This window comes from Lissotriton helveticus, chromosome 11, assembly GCF_964261635.1.
Source record: "Lissotriton helveticus chromosome 11, aLisHel1.1, whole genome shotgun sequence".
Lineage (NCBI taxonomy): Eukaryota > Metazoa > Chordata > Amphibia > Caudata > Salamandridae > Lissotriton > Lissotriton helveticus.
Window position 1 is genome coordinate 908,102,729 of NC_136072.1, and position 19,974 is coordinate 908,122,702.

The window sequence follows — 19,974 nt, forward strand, 5'->3', positions numbered from 1 at the left end:
CTCCATCTATGGTGGTGTTCAGGGGCGGAGGCTGGGTGGAGACCAGGTTGTGTGAATGCCCATGGCAGATCCACAACCCTAAAGTCGGGTCATGTGATCTTGCACCCAGGAGACATGAGGGCCTTTCTCTCTAAATGAGACCCATTTATATTCATTGTATGCAAATATATTTTATATGGATGTTCTAAAAGGATCTGGCACCCCTAGATCTATGTCGGACCATACCGGGGTAGCATGTCCACTGTAAGCCCCCCTCCTGCCTCTCGGCTACAGTTTTCCACATTGTAGGGCCGTATCTCAGCCTCGGCTTCTTATCCCCTTGTACGGCTATATGCACCAGTGAGCATTGCAATATTACATTCTTTCTCTGCAAGGAGTTGAGGGACCGACTGATCTCCAGTGATAGAACACATTTCTCATCAGCCCTAATCATCTCTCAGACATCTGCTAGCCGAAAATATGATATATCACTGACCACTGGTACACATACTTTAGAACCGGAAACACCACCTCCATCTCTTTGCAGTGACAAACCATTGCAGGCTAACTCTGAATATATTTAAATTGACATACCATGCAATGCAAGCTGAATCCACTGTAGGTGCTCACAGGTTTTGACAGATTAAGTAATAGGCAATGCTAAATACAGTAAACTGCACAGAATCACACAGTTTAGTTCACAAAGGAAACTGGATTAAAATAAAGATCTGCAAGTTACTGTTTTAGGTGAAGCCTAAATAAAGCTGCACATTACATAAGTAATTACATCAAAGCTCTATGTGCCTCTTTTTTATGTGCCCTTTCAGTACAGATTGTAACAGTGAATTGTTCATCTGGCAATTTTTAGTACAATCATTTTTACCATCCGCCGGGTACTCACATATTCGTATATCTCCTCCACACACAATGTAACCACATTTTTGTTTGATTTAAACTAAGATTTATTGTGATATTGAGACAATATATGTTTTTCTTACAGTACCTAGAAATAGATTAATGAGGATATGTATTAAAGCCAACATCACCTAAAATGTGGTTACATTCTGTGTGTAAAAGAAACATATACACGTGCAAGAATCAAGCTCATGATAGGAAATAATTCTCTGAATATTTACCAGATGAATCATTGAATTTAGTCCTAGAAAATCCTACCAAGGCTGACCTCTGTCACAGAGGGTGACCTTTGTTGTGATTTAAGGTCTCTTAAAAAACTATGATATTTTCCAGAATTATTTTACCAGTCTTGACCCTGGCTCCAGAGAAACACAATCATGGAGCCCTGCCACTAATCTCTGTCCATTCATTTTTTCTGCAGTGTCCTCCTGCACGGACCGAAGCTTGTCCCCAGATCTCCAGGACCCCATCCAGGACGACACCAAGGAGACGGACAACTCCACCTCCTCCGACAAGGAGACCGCCAACAACGAGAACGAAGAGCAGAACTCGGGCACCAAGCGGAGGGGGCCACGAACGACAATAAAAGCCAAGCAGCTAGAGACCCTCAAAGCTGCTTTCGCTGCTACCCCCAAACCCACCAGGCACATCCGGGAACAGCTCGCCCAGGAGACGGGACTCAACATGAGGGTAATTCAGGTACGAAACTAGGCCGCGTCCTTCATGTAGATGTCAATGTGTCAGGTCAGCAACCCAGTCAGGAAGCACTTTGAAAGAACCGAATACACAGTTCTCTCAACAGACTGTGAACATCTTCAGCAAAAAATGATCTTATAGGATCCCAGAAGTTGATTTTATATTGTAAAACTGTATACAACCTTATAAACATAATCCTTCTTCCACAGGCTACCTGAACTGTTGAGTGTACCACCAGGGACATACGTTGGCGTTGTCTGCCATTAGACCATATGGCATTCCACCCTCTTTACCAAGACTGATGTTCCTAAACTTGGCCCAATTACATGCATGTAATAAACATTTTGCCTGCAGTGATGCACTATTAATGAACACTACATCACGAAGCATTAACAGTCCACATCCACTCTCAGCTCAAGCTTCCCCTTTAATCAGTTGGTGACTGTATCTTTGCTACTGTCCCTGTACAACACTGCTAATTTTTGTTTATGTTTGAACTATAGAAATACCACATACTTACATACATAGTTCACACCCTGAAGTGCAAAACTACTTGACATGTCCGAAGAACAGGAGCTGCGAAAGCCAGAACCTCGACTTCAATCTAGTGCAGAGATGAGGCTGAAAATTGTGTAGTACAGACATCCCTACGCCACTTTCAGGAGTCAAGAGTTCCTCTTCCAAAGTCCCCCCACCTCCCAAATGGTGTCCTGTCCCTGAATCAAATTAGAAGTTGTGCTTGTATTCCAACTTTGAAAAGCTGCTTCATAGACATGTTCTACATTCTTAAGTGCTCTAGGAGTTGTTGAGTGAACAGCTGTACCATCCAGTAGTCCTTGTAATCTTGTGACTTTTGAAATAATGTTCGCGTGCGGAGCCTGGCACATGCATTTGTGGCATTTGAGGTCTCCCAGGGCCAGTGCAGTGAGGGCGTAGGGCTACTTTCCAATCTACAGCCCTGATGGGCCTTACAGATTACTTTATCACTCCATAAGTGACAATCAACAGTCTGAAGTGAAGAGAGATGAAGGGTTTGTGCTGCTTATGGGTTCTTATTAATGCTAGGTTGAGTGCAAGAACCCTCTATCTGCAAGAATAGGGGGTATAAATGGGAATTCACCTTATTTTTAGCTCGTTCTAAATCCACCAGATTAGATCTAACCTCATATTTTGTAATTGGATTTGACGCACTACGAGCAACACATGTACTTATAGAATATGAGACGCACAATGAATGATGCAATATACTGTCCCGGCCTTTGAGGTTAAACATTTTACAGATAGGACAAGCACATACTGCATGTGTGGGCCCTTTCTAGAATCACTTTATGTACATTGCAAAATGTTCCTGTAAAGTGAGACATGAAAGTGCACAAACAGTTTAAAAACAGCTTTGACACTTTTTACAACATGATCTTTTTCCAAAGAAGCAAGACAGACAATTACTCAATGTCAATCTGAACATGCCCACAATATCCTTGATGAAAATCAGAACACAGACTTAGTACCTAGCAACTTCATGTCTTTAATAGAAACATTGAGAGAGTCTTCAATATTGTGCTTATGGGCGCCTGTTAACTCACATAAAAAAGTTTCATAGAAATACTCTGGGAGCACACAGTAGAAATAGTGTCAACATTTAAGATATAGTTACACAATATAGTGAGGTGTTCTAAGTCAAAGCATAAAATATAGACACTAAGGGGCCTATTACGATGGCGGTTGGACAGCCTCCGAACATTGGTTGGAGGTCATTCAAGCTGGCTTCTGACGGGCTCATGGAGCCCGTTGGCCAGTCGGAACTGGCTCGTAATCCCAAAGGACGGGCCTTTCCGAACTTGGAATTTCGATGCACGGCTTCCGGCATGATTTCCATGCCGGCCTGTCTGACATGGAAACCTTGTCGGAAAGGGTGTTTGGGGGCCCCCAGCAGGGTAGGATCCCTTGAGTGTGCGGTCTCCGGTTGGGGGCCGAGGGGGCACCTATGGTGCCCCCCTGTTGATCCCTGTTGATCCCTGCACCCCATGGCAGGCACCTTGCACGGCCGTAATGCATGCTCCCCTTGGGAAGTGTAGGAATGCGACCGAACACTGATCCTAATTAGTCGGTTGGGACCGCCCAAAGGGTGTTGGTTAGTTCCAGGACCGAGTCTGTGTTGGGCGGAAGCAATTCTGCCCAACATTGAAATTGGCCTCAAATGTAGAAATACCACATATAGTTGAAGATAAAAGGAACATTTGTTTGCATTTCATGCGATAAATATCAGCTTAAGAGAAGGAGCATTAGAACAGAAATTTGGGGGTGCTGTGACAGAATGACTTAACCCGTTGAGCGCTCATGACGAGCTCAGCCCGTCAGGAGGCACAGTGGCGCTGTGCTCATGATGAGCTGAGCTCGTCATGACCGCCACGGAACGCCCACGCGGGGATAATTCCCCTGCTGGGCGTTTCATTAAACGTGTGGGGTCATGACGAGCTCAGCTCGTCATGAGCACAGCGCCACCGTGCTGCGTGGCAAGCCAAGCTGGTCACGAGCACCGCGGCGCCATGCCCAACCCCCCTCCCCCCAGCACCACAGGGGAATTAGCCCCGCGGCGAAGGGGTTAAGAAGAGAGGGACAGACTTCATGGGGCTATGAATTAGGGCATTCGTGTAGCTTTGGAAGGAACCTGCATGTTTATATTTGGACCCCCACTATCTGTATAGGAAGTCACAAGGTTTGCCGGGATCCTGGATTCTTTTTCTATGTATAGTAGCATCCCTTGAAGAATACACTCGATGGCACCTCAGATTAATATATCTATATGGGGCACAGGCAGGCTGGAGCCCCGGATTTGTATGTGCATATGCCTGTGAGGTGCCGGCAGCTGGGCTCCTGATTCCCTGAATCTGTATTATAACCTGCATTGGGAAGAGGCTAGCTGAAGCTCTGGACTCCTGAATCTGTATTATAACCTGCCTGGGGCAGAGGCTAGCTGAAGCTCGGACTCCTGAATCTGTATTATAGCCTGCCATGGGAAGAGGTTAGCTGAAGCTCGGACTCCTGAATCTGTATTATAGCCTGCCTGGGGCAGAGGCTAGTTGAAGCCTGGACCCCTGAATCTGTGTTATAATAACCTGCCTGGGAAAGAGATAGCTGAAGCCTGTTCCCCTGAATCTGTGTTATAACCTGTGTGGGAAAGAGGCTAGCTGATTCCTGGAGCCCTAGACCCATGAATCTGTATTATAACCTGCCTGAGGAAGAGGATAGCTGAAGCACGGGATCCTTAAGTCTGTATGATGACACGCCTGGAGACAGAAGACTAGCTGGGAGTCTAAGTACATATGCCTGAATGATAGCAAGCCCGGGATGAGCAGGTCTGTTGATGGCATGCCTGGCGGAATGATGCTAGAGGAGACCAACCATGGATCCCTGGGTCTGTCATATGCCGATCTTAGAAGGATGAAGCTAGTTGTGACCCTAGGTCCCTGAAACTGATTATTAGCATGCCAGGGCGAGAAGGGTTGTTGAGACCCTGGATTTCGGAGAATGTATGACGACCTAGCTAGGGAAGCAGGCTGCCTTCGACCCTAGGTCTATATGTTAATATAGCCCTAGAGCGCGAAGTAGCGGGCTCAACCGGCCATTAAAGGCCCACCCCAGCGTTAAAGACCTGAGGGCAAAATGCTATAATTTGTAAAACAAAAACCTTGCGGAGCCCAAGGGGATTGTTAAACATTGGAATGTTGATGCTCCGGTCTTCTACTGGCCATTAGAAACCCAGCGCACTCCAGTGTTTTCAATGGAGCGCTCAACTTTCCACTGTTCTGTTCTAACATGCCTTACAGGAGACAGCTAGCTGGCATTCAGTGTCTAGGGGTATGCATGGTTGCATGCCCAGCAGGATCTGGCTTGCTGCATTGCTAGTTCCATGGAGTGTGTTATATAGTTTCACAGAATAATGTAAAACGGTGGCTTTTTTCACGTTCTTTATCATTAGGTGACTAAGTAAACATTTGGTTTAAGGTTTCAGAACCAGTAACATGAATGTACTGGCAGTATTCCTACCGCCCACCTCAGGTGCGGTCCATGCAGGTAAGAGCAGTGGCGCGGGCCCCCCCTTGACCTGCCACCTGCCCCACCACTCTTACCTGCACCGGCTGCGCCTGGCCCACCTATCAAGCATCTGTTGGGCAATCCTTTTGTACAGGTATAACTATGCCCCACTTATCTTTCCTATTGGATGAATTGCCTGTTGAATTATGCAAGTCAGTTCATGTAGTAAGGGGCTTGTCACTTCTTGGCCTATTAGCTAAGATCAAGTGTAGTATTTGTTTGACCTTTCTGGTCAAGATCTACACTTGGGGGTGGGGAGAGAGGGGGCAGGTGGGAGCTTTTGCCCTGGCTTTGTCCACCTTTCTTTCTACATGGAATGTTGCCCACGCACTCTTACGGGATAAAGGAGGCGATCCCGTGCGACAGTGGCACTGAACTCGCGGTCTTTTTGGGAGAGTTAAAGTGAGTTTTTTTAACTGACCTCTCGTCTTTGATAAGAGGGGCTTAAGGTGGGGGAGCGGGGTCAGCTATGGATGGGTCAAGTTTTCCCCCGTCCAGACCCAGGTCTGCTCGCTTGACACCTTTTACTACAGATAAAAAAGTTTGGGCACAGCTTTGTGATTTAGTTTCAGAAAAAGTTTTATTTCTTCCCCCATAAATGTCGGCAGCCAACATGCGTTTCTGGCACAGGCTTCTTCAAGGCTCACAGAAGCAACAATTAGGGTCTTTGCAAATGCCCCATACTAGAAGCTTTTTCATTCTTGTTTTTTTTCTTTTTTTCTGTATTTCTCCAATTTGATAAGGCATCCTGTGGCCTGCACCACAAAGCTGCAAGAGCAGTGGGCAACAGTACGCTTAAAGATAAATATGGCTTCTCATCTGACAGAGGCAGTGTCGGACTGGCATATTTATTTAGCGGAGAGTTTTATATAGTGTTAGCTTGACCCGAGGGTATCAGAGCACTTTACAAGACATGAGAATAGGTTCCAAACAGTGATAAGAGGGTTCGGATGGGTTGACGTAGAATAACCAAAGGGGGTAAGAACATTACATCATTATAGGCCGATCAGGGTCAAGGATAGTACAACAATAGAAATCAGTGGTGTTAGGAACAAATTTGGCTGCTGAGTGGGTCAAGTGACCATAAAGAGGGATCCTTATCTGTGTGGCAGGAGCATGAACACAAGTCAGGTTGGTAGTGGATTGAAATATTTCTTCATCAATAGAGATTTGAGGTTCAGTTTGAAAGCAGAGTAGGAGGGATTGCAACGGAGATCCTTAGGAAGTGAGTTCCAAATCCTGGGGGCGTTTCCTAAGAACGAAAGCTTCTGGGATGTTTCTTTTTCAATTTGGTAGGTATGAGGAGAAGTGAGTTGGAGCTTCTCAGGGCTGCTCTCAATAGTTTTTTCTCCAGATAACTTGGGTTAGCTGTGTGAAGGGCTTCAAGGGTGATACAAACTGTCTTGAAGATTCCTCTTCCTTCTATGGGGACCCAATTGAGACTCTTGAGAGCAGGTGAGATGTGGCTGAACTGTTTGGCTCCGGTGAGGAGTCTGTCAACTGCATTACGAGTTGTACTTAGGGGCACACAGTGACTTTTCAGGGTCCCAGTGACAATGGCGTTACCGTAGTTGAGCTTTGACAGGTCCATTGATTGCACTACAGTCTTTAGATCGTCAGAAGGAGTAAACAGTTTGATTTTCCTGAGATTTTTTAAGGAGTAGAGCGCCCCTTTGGCTGAGTTGTTGATGTGTTCTTTCATTGGCATGCTTTTGTCGAGGATGATTCCCAGGGACTTCATGGAGTTGGAGGTTGAAAGAGAACAGTTTAGTACGTCCACATTCATGAGCCATTATTGTATTGGCAAAGGTTTGTTCTTGGGGGAAAAAGTAGAAGTTAAGTTTTATTGGCGTTCAGCTTTAAGTGGTTGGTGTTTAGCCAGTTTTGTACCTTGTTTAGTGCCAACCAGGCAGTGCCTAATAGGCTAGTTTGATAGACCAGTGAGTGGGCCGTTTTATTAAGTCTCGGCTAGACAGTGCATGAGCTGTCTTGAAGAGACGTGTTGTGTTCTGTCTGTGGGTTTACAGGCCATCCATCTCCTACCATTGGTAAACTTAAGTGTTGCTCTTATTTTCTTTGATGCCATTCTTCATGGAATGTGGGTGACATGCCCTCTTCTTCTGTTTGGCCCTCCAATAGTGCATTGACCATGTACATGTCTCCTTACATTGCTCCTGGTAAGCAGAGCTATTTTCAATCACTTGTATGTTCAAGCCGTCTCCTTTGTACACAGACCACTAAAATACATGTGCTTGTACATCAACAAATGCATTTCTTAAAAGTTGTTAAAACACGAACAGCACTTATTATTATTTTTTGTTGCATGATCCTATGGTATTGGAGCACTCGCTTCTTCGTCCGTCTTGCTAACACAAGCCAACGGTATTAGAGCACTTTATGTGCTCATCAGTTTCATTACACAATGACACAATCATTTTTTATGCTGATCCAGCTTCAGTTAAGGTTTTTTTCCCATTATTGCTTGCCCATCTCTCCATCAACTCCTGCTTCCCTGTTTGACCTGTCCCCCACTATCTCCCTCGCAGCCGCTGCTTTTTTTTTTATTGCACCATCCAATGGTATTGGAGCGCTTGTTCCATCCTCCATCTTGCCATAGTGCTAACACCTGCTGATGGTATTAGAGTACTTTAAGTGCTCACCAGTTACATTACACAATGACACATTCATTGTATAGTCAGGGGGAAGCGTATGTGATTTTCCCAGAATCACAAATTCTACAGTCGACCCCAGGATTCGAACCTGTTTCCCCAGTTCCCCTGTCGACAGCTCTGGACTTCACGCCTCATCCTCGCTGCACTTCAACACTCCTCAACTGTTTCTCACTATAAATTCCACATTTGTTCAGAAGACCCCGTCAACACCAAGCAAGCACTGGCAAAGCCAATAGCTCTCAGCAATGACCAAACTATTGGCCTTGTCAATGTGAATGTCTTTTAGCCTTGTTGTCTAGCAGAACATCTACTGTTCAACATGGCTGAAAGTCACTGAAGAAAGCACTTTGATGCGGGTAGTGCAGACTACATCACAGCGCTTTTTTGTGTTAGGAGGAGCAGGGCAATAAACGCAATATGGAGGGGGGGAAAGAGACTCTGCATTGGCTCAACATCCTGTGATTCTGTGCTTTAAATAACTTTTAGCCATGCTGAACAGCAGATGTGCTGCTAGACAACACGGCTAAAAGACATTCACATTGACAAGGCCAATAGCTCGGGCATTGCAGAGACCTTTTGGTTTTGCCAATACTTGCTAGCAGTTTGTGGGCCGGTTTCATGGCCAGGTGGACTAGTTTTTACTGTTGACTTTTCTGATATTACAACAAGTATTGCTTGCAGCAAAGACAAATGCATGCAGTCACTCATGCCTCACAAAATACTTACACAGTCTGTCTTTACAAGTTCCAAACAAACCTTATTTGCAAAAGTGAGCAACTTTTTGAGCTATTTAGTTTGCTAATTGGGGTCACTTTTATTTTGTTCCCCGGGCTATTTCTTGTCACGGTCTGACCCTGGACAGAGGTGCATACACAGTCCACTACCTCTAACAAAAGACAATCGGAGAGGGCCCCCATTCATTCACCTGCTGCACAGAGTGACATTACTGCACCCCTGATTCAGGACCAAGGGAAAGCTGGTGTGGACAAGACACCGTAGTTACCAGCATGCTCATCTGGGCCTCAGAAAGCCCTTTCATCTTAGCACCGTGTGTAGGAAAGTCCAAACTCTGTAGTGCAGAAGGCAGCGCTTTGTGGACCGCCTTTGCAAATAAACGTACAACGTCATTAGGAATTTATGAATTAAAGCTATCGAGGCATGGCTGCAAGCAGCCTGTTTTTGACGTGTAAAAAAACTCAGAATGCCTGCAGTGTTTCTAGATGATTTGTCCTCTCATTTGTGCACCACAAGCAGCTTTGTTGCTTCCGTCGTCCTTTCTGAACTGAAATTAATAGGATGCACTTAGCTCAAACGAAATTACAAGACACTATAGAATGCAAATTATCAATACACGTCCATGCGCTTATCTTGGACTGTAAAGCCATGACAACAAACCTTTGCATGGATTTTGCATGCTTGGTAAAGCCAACTTGGCTGTGGCAAATTCATTTTTCTCTGCCTCCTAGAGGTTTATCATGCAGAAAGAGGCCAACGAATGAATGGTCAAGATGTGTATTTCTCTGCTGCTTCCTAAATTTGAGCCCTGAGACAGCTGACAAGCATTCTCTTCAAGTGGTAGTGGAAAGCCCACTCAACTAACTCGTGAAGAAAGGGTGCAGTATGAGTAGCGATACATTTTCCGCCCAGTAGAAAGAAGCCACATAATCAATTGTTATGGAATGTGAGCATGATTTCAAAAGAGCAACCTAAGTAGATCCCGCCCTAGAGGATACTCTTCCACTAGAGAGAGGCCAGTAACTGGATGGCTGTTAAGTTCCATCCGGCCTCTGTCTGCAGAGGTGATTCAAAAATCACTGAGAGGCTAGTGACAAAATGGGGCATCGAATCTAAAGATAGCTCTATCTAAAAAGATCAATTCACTAGAGACTGTGGAATGTACAGCATGGCCATGTTTCTTTGGAAGATTAAAATTGCCTTGCTAATCCTATGGTAGAAATCTGAAGCAGAATATCTGGTATTATTTTTTTCAGGGTTTTTGTACAGCACAGATCACAGTGATTTGTTTCATTTTCACCAAAGAACATACATATGTATCACATTAGTGATGCAATTCTTTGTTATGTTATAAGTATAGTTATATATCTCTGAGATCACAAACACAGTCTTCAATTCATTGACCATCATTCTCAGAGCCCCTATGTTATTGTGTGTCAGAACTATTTAACTATTAAAACAACATGCCAACTCCACTATCCACAGTCCTCTGGTTCTGGTCGCTCAGTGGACTAATGGTCATGGTTCAAATCCCGGCCGGTCCACTCAGCTTTTCATCCATTTGAGGTCGATAAAATGAGTACCATTGAGTTGGGTAACAATATACATCTGTTATTTCAATTCCAAGATGCCCTGTTGCTGGGGTGAACGTGCGCTTTACAAATACACCTGTTATGTTGTCCGTTCTTAGGCCATTAGGATTCATAATCACCAATTTGATTACAATATTTGACTCTGACAACAAAGATTGCATTATTGTTTTCTTTGATATTTCCCTTCACTTCTTAAAGTACTGAAAGGGCGAGATTTTGATCGATACCTTATATCTATTGATCCAAACCTCGTTCTGGTCGACTGAACCTTTATTGCCTGTCTTGGAAGGAAACAGTACACCTATCTGCAAGTTAGTTCACCCAATAAAGGACTCTACTCTTAAAGATCACGGACAACTTCTAGGTTTCAAAAGTTTATTGTAAAGATATAATGAGCTGCAAATACAAGCATCTCAGAATGAGATTCACGAGATACACAGGTCCAATTACATACATGTGCTCTCGAAAAGCCCTCAGACGAGCAACAGAAATCACTAACACAAGTTCTAAAAATAGCAAAGCTATCAGCATAGACGCATATCTCTCCTTCATTTAGGTTGGAGGAAAACAAACACAGGTTAGGCGTCCCTACCCTGTTCTAGATGGTATCCCTACTTAACCAAATCCCAACCTAACAAAGGTGTCAGCAATGAATGACCCCCAAGGGAAGTCACCCACTCTAAGTCTCTTGGTGAAAACCTAAAGTTCTCCAGTCATGACCCCTCACTGCCTACCCATCCGCTCTCTAAAGGGTCCTCAGGTCTCTGCTCTAACTCCACCCAGGGGTGCTGTCCCTAATACAAAACAGTCAACAACATTTGAGACGCCCCTTGCGAAACGCCTCTCACGTGGTGCAACTTCAGGCTTTTTCCATGATGCTTTGTATTGGGCCTCAGACGTTAGAGTTGACCTTGCTTCTCAGTCTCTTCTCCGGCCCGCTGATACCCCTTAAACATTCCAGAACCCTCCTCCATGTCTGGGCCGTCTACTGAACAGGCCTCTATTCATTCACTTATAATTGGATCCCCCCTTTCCTGTTGCAGACAGATATCTGCCGCCAAGAACCCAACTCTCATAGACTTCTAAAAGCTTGCAACATTTCTCAGCCCAGACATGTACGTGTAAATCAATGCTAAAACATTTCAGGCCTACAATATTTCACATTATGATTATAGCATTCAATTTCTTCATTTAATTAAAGCATGTTAAAACTCTTATTTTATTATTTAGAAAACATTACTCTAAATCATGGCCCATTAATGCAATGACCAAAAACGTTAAACAATCTGTGTCGTGAAAAGAAACACCTTCCCTTTTAGCTCCAGCTCTGGCCCTGAGGCCTACCACGTTCTGCGTTTTACCACAGACCATCTTATATGTTAACAGCTACACGACATAGATTCAAAATAATCACGTCTAATAAAATCATATAATGTCACACATTTCTGTATTAATTCCACTTCTACTTATCTCTATATTAGCTATACATTTAGAATATAATTTCAGATACTATTAGCACTCATGGCATTTCTCTTCATGTATTATGCTCTCTATAGGTAAGTGTGATGTACTCATATATTTATATCAGTTTGCGCTCTCTCAGTTCCCCCCTTTGATGACCTCTCGGGGTCATCACTAACATTTAAACTGCAGTTATTGCTGGCATTCTCTGCGCTTCCAGAGCTCTCAGGCTCCTGTACTGATTATCTTGTATGGCAGCCAATCTCTGCAACTGTTCTCTTTGGGCCCTTTCTGACCTTCTTGCTCTGTACCATTTGAATACCCTCACCAATCCCCACAATATTATCCCACAGATCAATATTATGATGATAGGCTTTAGGATATACCAAATAAAGCTTTTGCCTAAGGTGGAAAACCACCCTCCAACTGTACTCATTCCGTGGCCCACCTTTTCCCAGACATTTTCTCTACTCAAGTCTTCGATCTCTTTGTGTATATTAGTTATGTTCTTAATAACTTTCTCAAGGGGTTTTGAAAGGTCTGGAATGTAAGTGCAACATTCCTGAACCTTCAAAGCCTTACAGACTCCGCCCTCTTTTGCTAATAAGACATCTAATGCAAGCCGATTTTGAAGAACCATAGCCCTTATCGATTGCATCTCTCCTTCTACCAGCATTAAGGACTGAGCAGTGCTGGCAGACAACCTGTCGACAACTGTTGCCAGTCGTCTAATTTTAACATCATTAAGGATTATTCCCAAAAGAGGGAACATAGCTCCAAAGACATCTCCAACCATTTCTGCATCGCCTAAATCCCTCCTTCCCCTCGATGATGTCTGGCCCTCAATGATCAATAAGTCTTGTGCATGATATATTTTGGGGAAGACAATTGCCAAGTAACATGATCCATACCAGTTGTCAGGTAGTCTCACGTACGCATTTCTTCCACATACAAAATACACATTTGGAATCACTTGCATTCCCTTCAGGAAATCCTTAGTGTAGTACTCTAAATTAAAAGCATGTTCACAGTCAACTTCACCCACGTATACATTTTCATAATACGTTTTGGCTCGGTGAAGACATAACTTTCCTTTCTGCGCTTTATCTAAAGCTATTGGACCACTACTACCCTTTCTCTTGTGTGACTTCTCTTCCTCGGTCCAATCTAATTTCCCTTGTCCTGATTTTTTCAAAATCTTTTGTCTCCTGTAACGATCATCCACCTGCCCTATGAACTTTTTCTCGACTTCGGACACCTTACATGTCAGGTTATTTCTACGGGCATGTGAAGTATCTAAGGTAATCCAAGGAATGAAGAACTTGGCCAATCTGTCTTCACTCTTCCAGTAATCCCATTTATTCATCTGCTTATAATTCGGGACTTCTGGCAACACAGAATCATAATTGGAGAAATAGTATTCAAAACTATCTCTCTCATAAAATATACTAAGCAATAAGCTACATGTAATGCCATATGTCAGAGGGAGGTGATGATATCGAATTCCTTCATCTACAGACGCAGGCAACTGCATGCAGACGTAGCAATCCTTAACCTCCATGGCATCCACGTATTCATACAAAAGTTTAGCATAAGCATTTGACCTAAAGTCTCCTTGGGACTCGTCTACATGTAACCTGCGGGCTTCTGCAGCCAATAACGCTTTCTCTTGAGTGTTTTCCCTTTTCTCACCTGCAACAGTGGGTGTAAGTGTTACTACAGAATTCGCATCAGTTACCTTTACCTCTTCCTCCTGTCCCTTTACATAAGAAATTGTTACCACTAAAGCTATTAATATTATCACTCCTACTATTAGTGTACCTATTATACATTTAGCTCTGCGGTTCGGGGTGCCGGCCTCCATTTCGTCAAACAATCTAGCTTTTCCCTTTCTCTTTGCAAAAAAAAAGTTCTTTTCCTCTCGTTCCTTTACAGTCTCTTTCAATCCTTTTTTGTCTTTAGAATCCACACAGCTGGAGGCTGACAGCCTTTTTCGCAAAAAGTCCTTTCACAGTTCAAAAAGACAACCCTAGCCCTTCTCCATCCACTCAAGGGGTTCCCTAAAATTCTCTGCTTCCTGGGCGCTAGGTAATCTTCTTTTCTTCTGCTTGCTTTATTTACAAAGTCCTTTAACAATCGACTATTAGATTTGTGGTTGCAGCTTCAATAGCATAGTTCAATATTTCCATGCGAAGAGTATGCTCTTCATGTGCTGTTATCGTGGTACCAAAGTCGGGGAATTTCAATTCTGTAAGAAACATGTGTTTTAACTTGCTGAGGCGGGGAGGTCTGGGGAGCACGAATGTTAGTGACCCTTCTTGTTCGACACCGGGTACCAACAGTTGTATTTCCACGGTGATAATGGGCTCAGAACTGGACACCACCACCGCTCGGATCCTCCCTGTCTCCGGTTTCACAGACATTTGTCGCCAGATATGTCCACTCAGGTGTGGAGTATCTTCTGTTAGGCACACGCACTCTTCTTGACCTTCTTCGGTCTGGTGCTTCAGCGCCCTGAGCACCTTCTTCTGGGTCTGAGTCTTCTGATATCGGAGGAAGGGTTGCTTCTGGAGTTGACCTCAGGCTAGAACTTCTTCTTTGCGGCCAATTTGCTTCTCCACGTGCCCTTCTACTCCTTCTCCTTCTGGTCTGTTCTCGCTCTCTTTCAGACCTGTCAGGGTCAGACTCGTACTCCCAGCTGTCTTCTCCTTCTGTAGCGTCTTCTGTTTCGCTGTTGTACTGACCGTCCTCAGCTTGGTCAGACTCGTTCCCTGCTTCCACTGGCACCTCTACAGCTTGGCTAGCCCCCTCTATGGCTTCTTGGTCCTCAGCTGGACGTCCATCCGAGAGAGGAGCTGTTTCCAGAGGTGCTGGAACCCTTTTCGTATGCGACGCGTGTATCCAGTTGGGCAGGCCTCCCACCTTTACAGCTGTACTTGTGATCAGGATGACCTGGTAGGGCCCACGCCAACGAATATCCAAGCAGCTTCTTCTCACATGTTTCTTCACCAGGACCCAGTCCCCAGGATACAGGTCATGGCAAGGGCCCTGGCACGCTGGAACCTCTGCAGCCTGCACCTGAAGGGACACAGAACGCATGGCGTCAGACAGCCCCTTACAATAGTCCAGGATCATATCATCTGTGATATTTAACAGTGCAGTAGCTGGAATAGATGGCAGTCTCATTGCTCTCCCCATTAACACCTCATGTGGTGACAACCCTGTTCTTCTGTCTGGGGTACTACGAAGGCTCATGAGTACCAATGGCAGGGCGTCAGGCCAATTCAGGGTCGTTGAGGAGCAAACTTTCGCTATTCTGGACTTGATCGTGCCATTAATTTGTTCCACAATTCCTGAGGCTTCTGGTCGGTAACTGCAATGGAGCTTTTGGTCTATATTCAGTGCAACACAAATCATCTTCACAAGCTCGCTGTTAAAATGTGTTCCCCTGTCTGATTCCAAAAAGGCCGGCACCCCGAACCGAGGGATAAGTTCTCTAAGCAGTAACTTAGCCACTGTGAGGGTGTCGCACCTACGTGTAGGGTATGCCTCAACCCATCTGGAGAACACACAAACAACCACCAGGACATAGCGGAGGCGGTTGCATCTTGGCATTTCAATGAAATCTATCTGCATTCTGTTGAATGGACCTCCAGACCTTCCTATGTGACTTAGTGCAACTGGTGTTCTTTTCCCTACATTCAGCTGCTGGCAGGTCACACAACGCTGGCACACTGCTTCTGCTGCTATTCTAAACTTAGGATTGTACCAAGTCTGTCTAAACACTCTCAGCATAGCATCTCTCCCTAAGTGTACGGGACCATGTATGAGTCTAGCCATTGGACTCACCATCTCATTGGGCAACACTGCTCTGCCGTCTGCTGAGACCCAAAAATGAGTCTCACCCATTACACATCCTGCCTTTACCCATGTTTCCTTTTCTGAATCAGGAGCATTTTCTTGCATGGTTGACAATTCATCCCAAGTATCAACAGTTTCCAGTATCATGGCTAATTCAGTTCTTACATTTATTCCACCCACATCCACCTCTGTGAAAGAGTAACCTTGTTCTGCGCAATACCGCGCAACTTCATCAGCATATCTATTGCCTTTCGAAACAAAGTCCTCATTTTTGGTATGTGCGATGCACTTTACAACTGCGATACTTGCTGGACATTGCAATGCTTCTAACAACAAGCGCACAAACTCTCCATTGCGAATGGGAGAGCCTGAAGAAGTCATGAACCCTCTTTGAGACCATAACTGCCCGTAATCATGAACTACCCCAAACCCGTATTGGCTGTCGGTGTAGATGGTGACTCGAATTTGATTGCCTGCTAAGCAAGCACGTGTTAGGGCAATAATCTCGGCTACCTGAGCGGAGTGTACTCCTTCCAGGCACCCAGCTTCCACAACTCCTTCAATTGTACAAACAGCATAAGCTGCTCTCAACTGCCCAACTTCGTCTCTTACACATGAGCCATCGACAAAGAAAACTTCGTCTGGGTCGGTCAGTGGCTCATCTACGATGTCGGGTCTGGGTTTGGTGCATAGTTCAGTCACATCGAGACAGTCATGGTCTGTATATTCATCATCATCATCAATATCATTTGGAAGTGGCATTAAGGTAGCAGGGTTCAAAACAGAGCATCTCTTGAGGGTCACGTTCTCTGCAGCAAGAATAACTTGCTCATAGCGCGTGAGCCTGCTATTGGTCAGATGCTGTGTTTTGGTCCTGGTCATCAACAGTTCAACAGAATGTGGCACGCACACCTCTAACGGGTGCCCCATGACGATATTTTCACATCTCTCAATGCTGACACCCGTTGCAGCAACGGATTTGAGACATCCGGGCAACGCTGCGGCTACTGGGTCTAAAGTAGCTGAGAAATAAGCAACTGGTCTACGGGCATTCCCATGGATTTGGACCAACACAGACAACGCACAACCTTCTCTCTCACAACAGTAAAGAAAGAATTGTTTATTGTAATCAGGCATTCCCAATGCCGGAGCACGACACAGGTCCTCTCTCAGCTGCAAGAATGCCATCAAACAGTCTTTGTCCCATGGTACCGGATCACTCACCTCCTTGTGCGTCAGTTTTTGCAAAGGTTTTGCTTTCAGTGAAAAGTTCACGATCCACTGTCGGCAATAACCCACCATCCCTAGGAACATCCTGACCTCTCTCTGTGTCTGAGGCGCGTTCATTTTCATGATCGCCTCTATCCTGTCTGGTGACACCTTTCGTTTGCCTTTCTCAATTCTGTGTCCCAAGTACTGTACTTCTGTCAGGCAGTACTGCAATTTTCCCGGGGATACCTTATGCCCATTGGCAGCTAGGTGATTTAACAAAGCAATGGAGTCTTCCCTGCAAGCTTCTTCTGTGTCTGACGCCACAAGGAGGTCGTCTATGTACTGGACCAGAACTGACTTCTGGGGCAGCACTAGACTTTCAAGATTTTTCTTCAGAAGCTGGTTAAAGATCGATGGACTCTCTGTATACCCCTGAGGGATACGACACCATGTTAGGACGCGATTTTCCAGCTTAAATGCGAAAAGAAAATGGCTATCTTCGTCCAAAGGGATCGAAAAGAAAGCCTGACAAAGATCTATCACAGTGAACCACTCAGCTTGGAATGGAATCTGAAACAGTATCACTGATGGATTCGGTACCACTGGACAACATGAAACGACTATGTTATTAATCTTCCGAAGGTCCTGCACTATCCGAAATTTCCCATTTGGTTTCTGCAGACCCATAATCGGGGAGTTACATGGACTACCCACAATTTCTTTCAGTATTCCCTGTTTAATCATGGACTCGATCACGGGTTTTATGCCTGCAATCGTTTCTGGAGTCAATTTATACTGGGGTGTTCTTGGGAACTCAGCATGCGGTTTCACTACAATTTTCACTGGGTCCACCCCTTTGACCAATCCAATCTCTTCCCCAGTGAAATCCCATACCTCTGATGCCACTGTCTCTCTCAAATCCCAGGGAAGCTCGTCTACTGTCAAAGTAGGGTACAGCTCCACACATATTCTTGAGTTTGCAACTTTGAAATCTGCATCATCATCATTAGTCAATACCTCCACTCCCTGGGGTGTACAATATATAGTACAATTCAATTTGCACAACAGGTCTCTTCCTAGCAGACACACAGGGCTTGAATCGCAAACCACAAATTGGTGCTCATCGCTGTACTTCCCTATTTTCACCTGTACCGGTTCTGTCAATTGGCTGGTTATTCTCCTGTTTGCGACCCCTACCACCTGTATGGTCTCTCCAGACATGGGCAGGTCTGGAACTGCAGCTGATCTGATCGTGGATCTAGTGGCTCCTGTGTCCACCAGAAATGTCGTAGGGCACCCTGCTACTTCTGCTTCCACATAGGGTCCCCTCTGATCTACCTCTAAGGCTGCCCCAAGGGTGCAGTCTTCTCTTTCCACTCTCTGTCCGGTTAATGGGTCCACATAATAGCATTCTTCACCTTCCACAAACAGGGGCATTTGTCTATAGGTCTTACCCATACTCCCTACTCGAGGAGGTTGCGGGAACTGGGCTCGGGGAGGAGCCCCCCCCCCTTTGAGCACCTTTCCTTGGTATGGCGTCGCCCCTCTCATAGGTGCGCTCTGGACCTCTTCCTCCTCTATCTCTTGCTCTCTGATCTCTACATTGTAAGGGCACTCGCGTTTCCAATGCCCCAACTCGTTGCACTGGTGGCACCTAGTCGTTTTCTTCAAGGTAGCTATGTCTACTCTGGGTCTAAAGGTAGTACTCTCCTCATTACCCTTGTTCTGACTGTACTGCTTCTTACCTCCTGTACCTGTCCCTTGCTGCTGTTGTTGCGGTCCCCCCTTTCCTGCTGTCTGCAATTGTACCACCATCAGCTTCTCTTTTAGTTTCTTAGTCTTGGAGTCTACCTCATCACAGCAGTACCTAGCATATCTCAGTATTTCATCTAGGGGTCTACTTTGCCAACAAATCGAGTGTTGCTGAATCATTAAACTAATATCCGGTCTCAGTCCCAGGACGAACTTGGACACGAATTGCCCTATGTCCTTTGGATCCATTACATCCAAGCCGCTATACTGTTTAAACGCCTTCAGCAATCTCTCGTAATATTCATGGACTGTCTCTTTGGGTTCCTGTCTCGTTCTGTCTATTCTGACCCAATCTATGTCTTGCATTGGCACTTTTTCTTTCAGCCAAGTCATCACTCTCTCGAATTTTGCCATCACGATCTCGGACGGCCCATTAGTCCTAGCATCTCTCTCTGGCTCCGTTGTGGGCCACTCAGCGCTAACCTTGCATGCTGTCCACAGATCTCCTGGTACTACAATGTCAAACAGCGTGTTCAGATCTATCCATAGGACTTTTGAGATCTTTACAAACCTCTCGACTTGCTTGTACCACTCCACGGGGCTCTCTCGTAACTTGGGGAAAGATGTGGTAAAAGCAGCTAAATCTCCCCTACTCCAAGGGACATGTACATAGCTCCCATTGGCAACTTCACGCAAAGGGTAAGCTTCTATTCCCTGCTGTCCTGGTGTTATACCAATCATGCTTCTTCTGCCGGTCCCTTTCTTGGACCACCTCTCTTCCCATTTATCTAGTGCCCTCCATGTCCTTATTCCAGTAATCAGTTCCCTTATGTGTGTTTTCAGCCCAATCGTTCTCCTCTCATCTAGATCTCGATCTGAGTAATGTAGCCTGTGGTTACCCTGTAATGCTTTGGTTCTTGACAAGTCCACCATATATTTGCCTGCTAGTTCGACTAACTTCTCATGGACTGCTCTCGCCTTTCGTGTGATGTCCTTTGCCATAT

At 45.1% G+C, this 19,974-nt stretch overlaps 1 protein-coding gene across 1 annotated transcript in view; it reads left to right on the forward strand.

Annotated features, from left to right (window-relative positions):
* The window catches only part of LHX5 (LIM homeobox 5), a 62,445-nt gene that overhangs the window by 15,037 nt on the left and 27,434 nt on the right, over nucleotides 1-19,974 (forward strand). Inside the window, exon 3 of the mRNA XM_078665552.1 lies at nucleotides 1,316-1,593. Coding sequence (XP_078521678.1) covers nucleotides 1,316-1,593 — 278 coding nt within the window. The remainder of the gene's footprint in view (nucleotides 1-1,315; nucleotides 1,594-19,974) is intronic.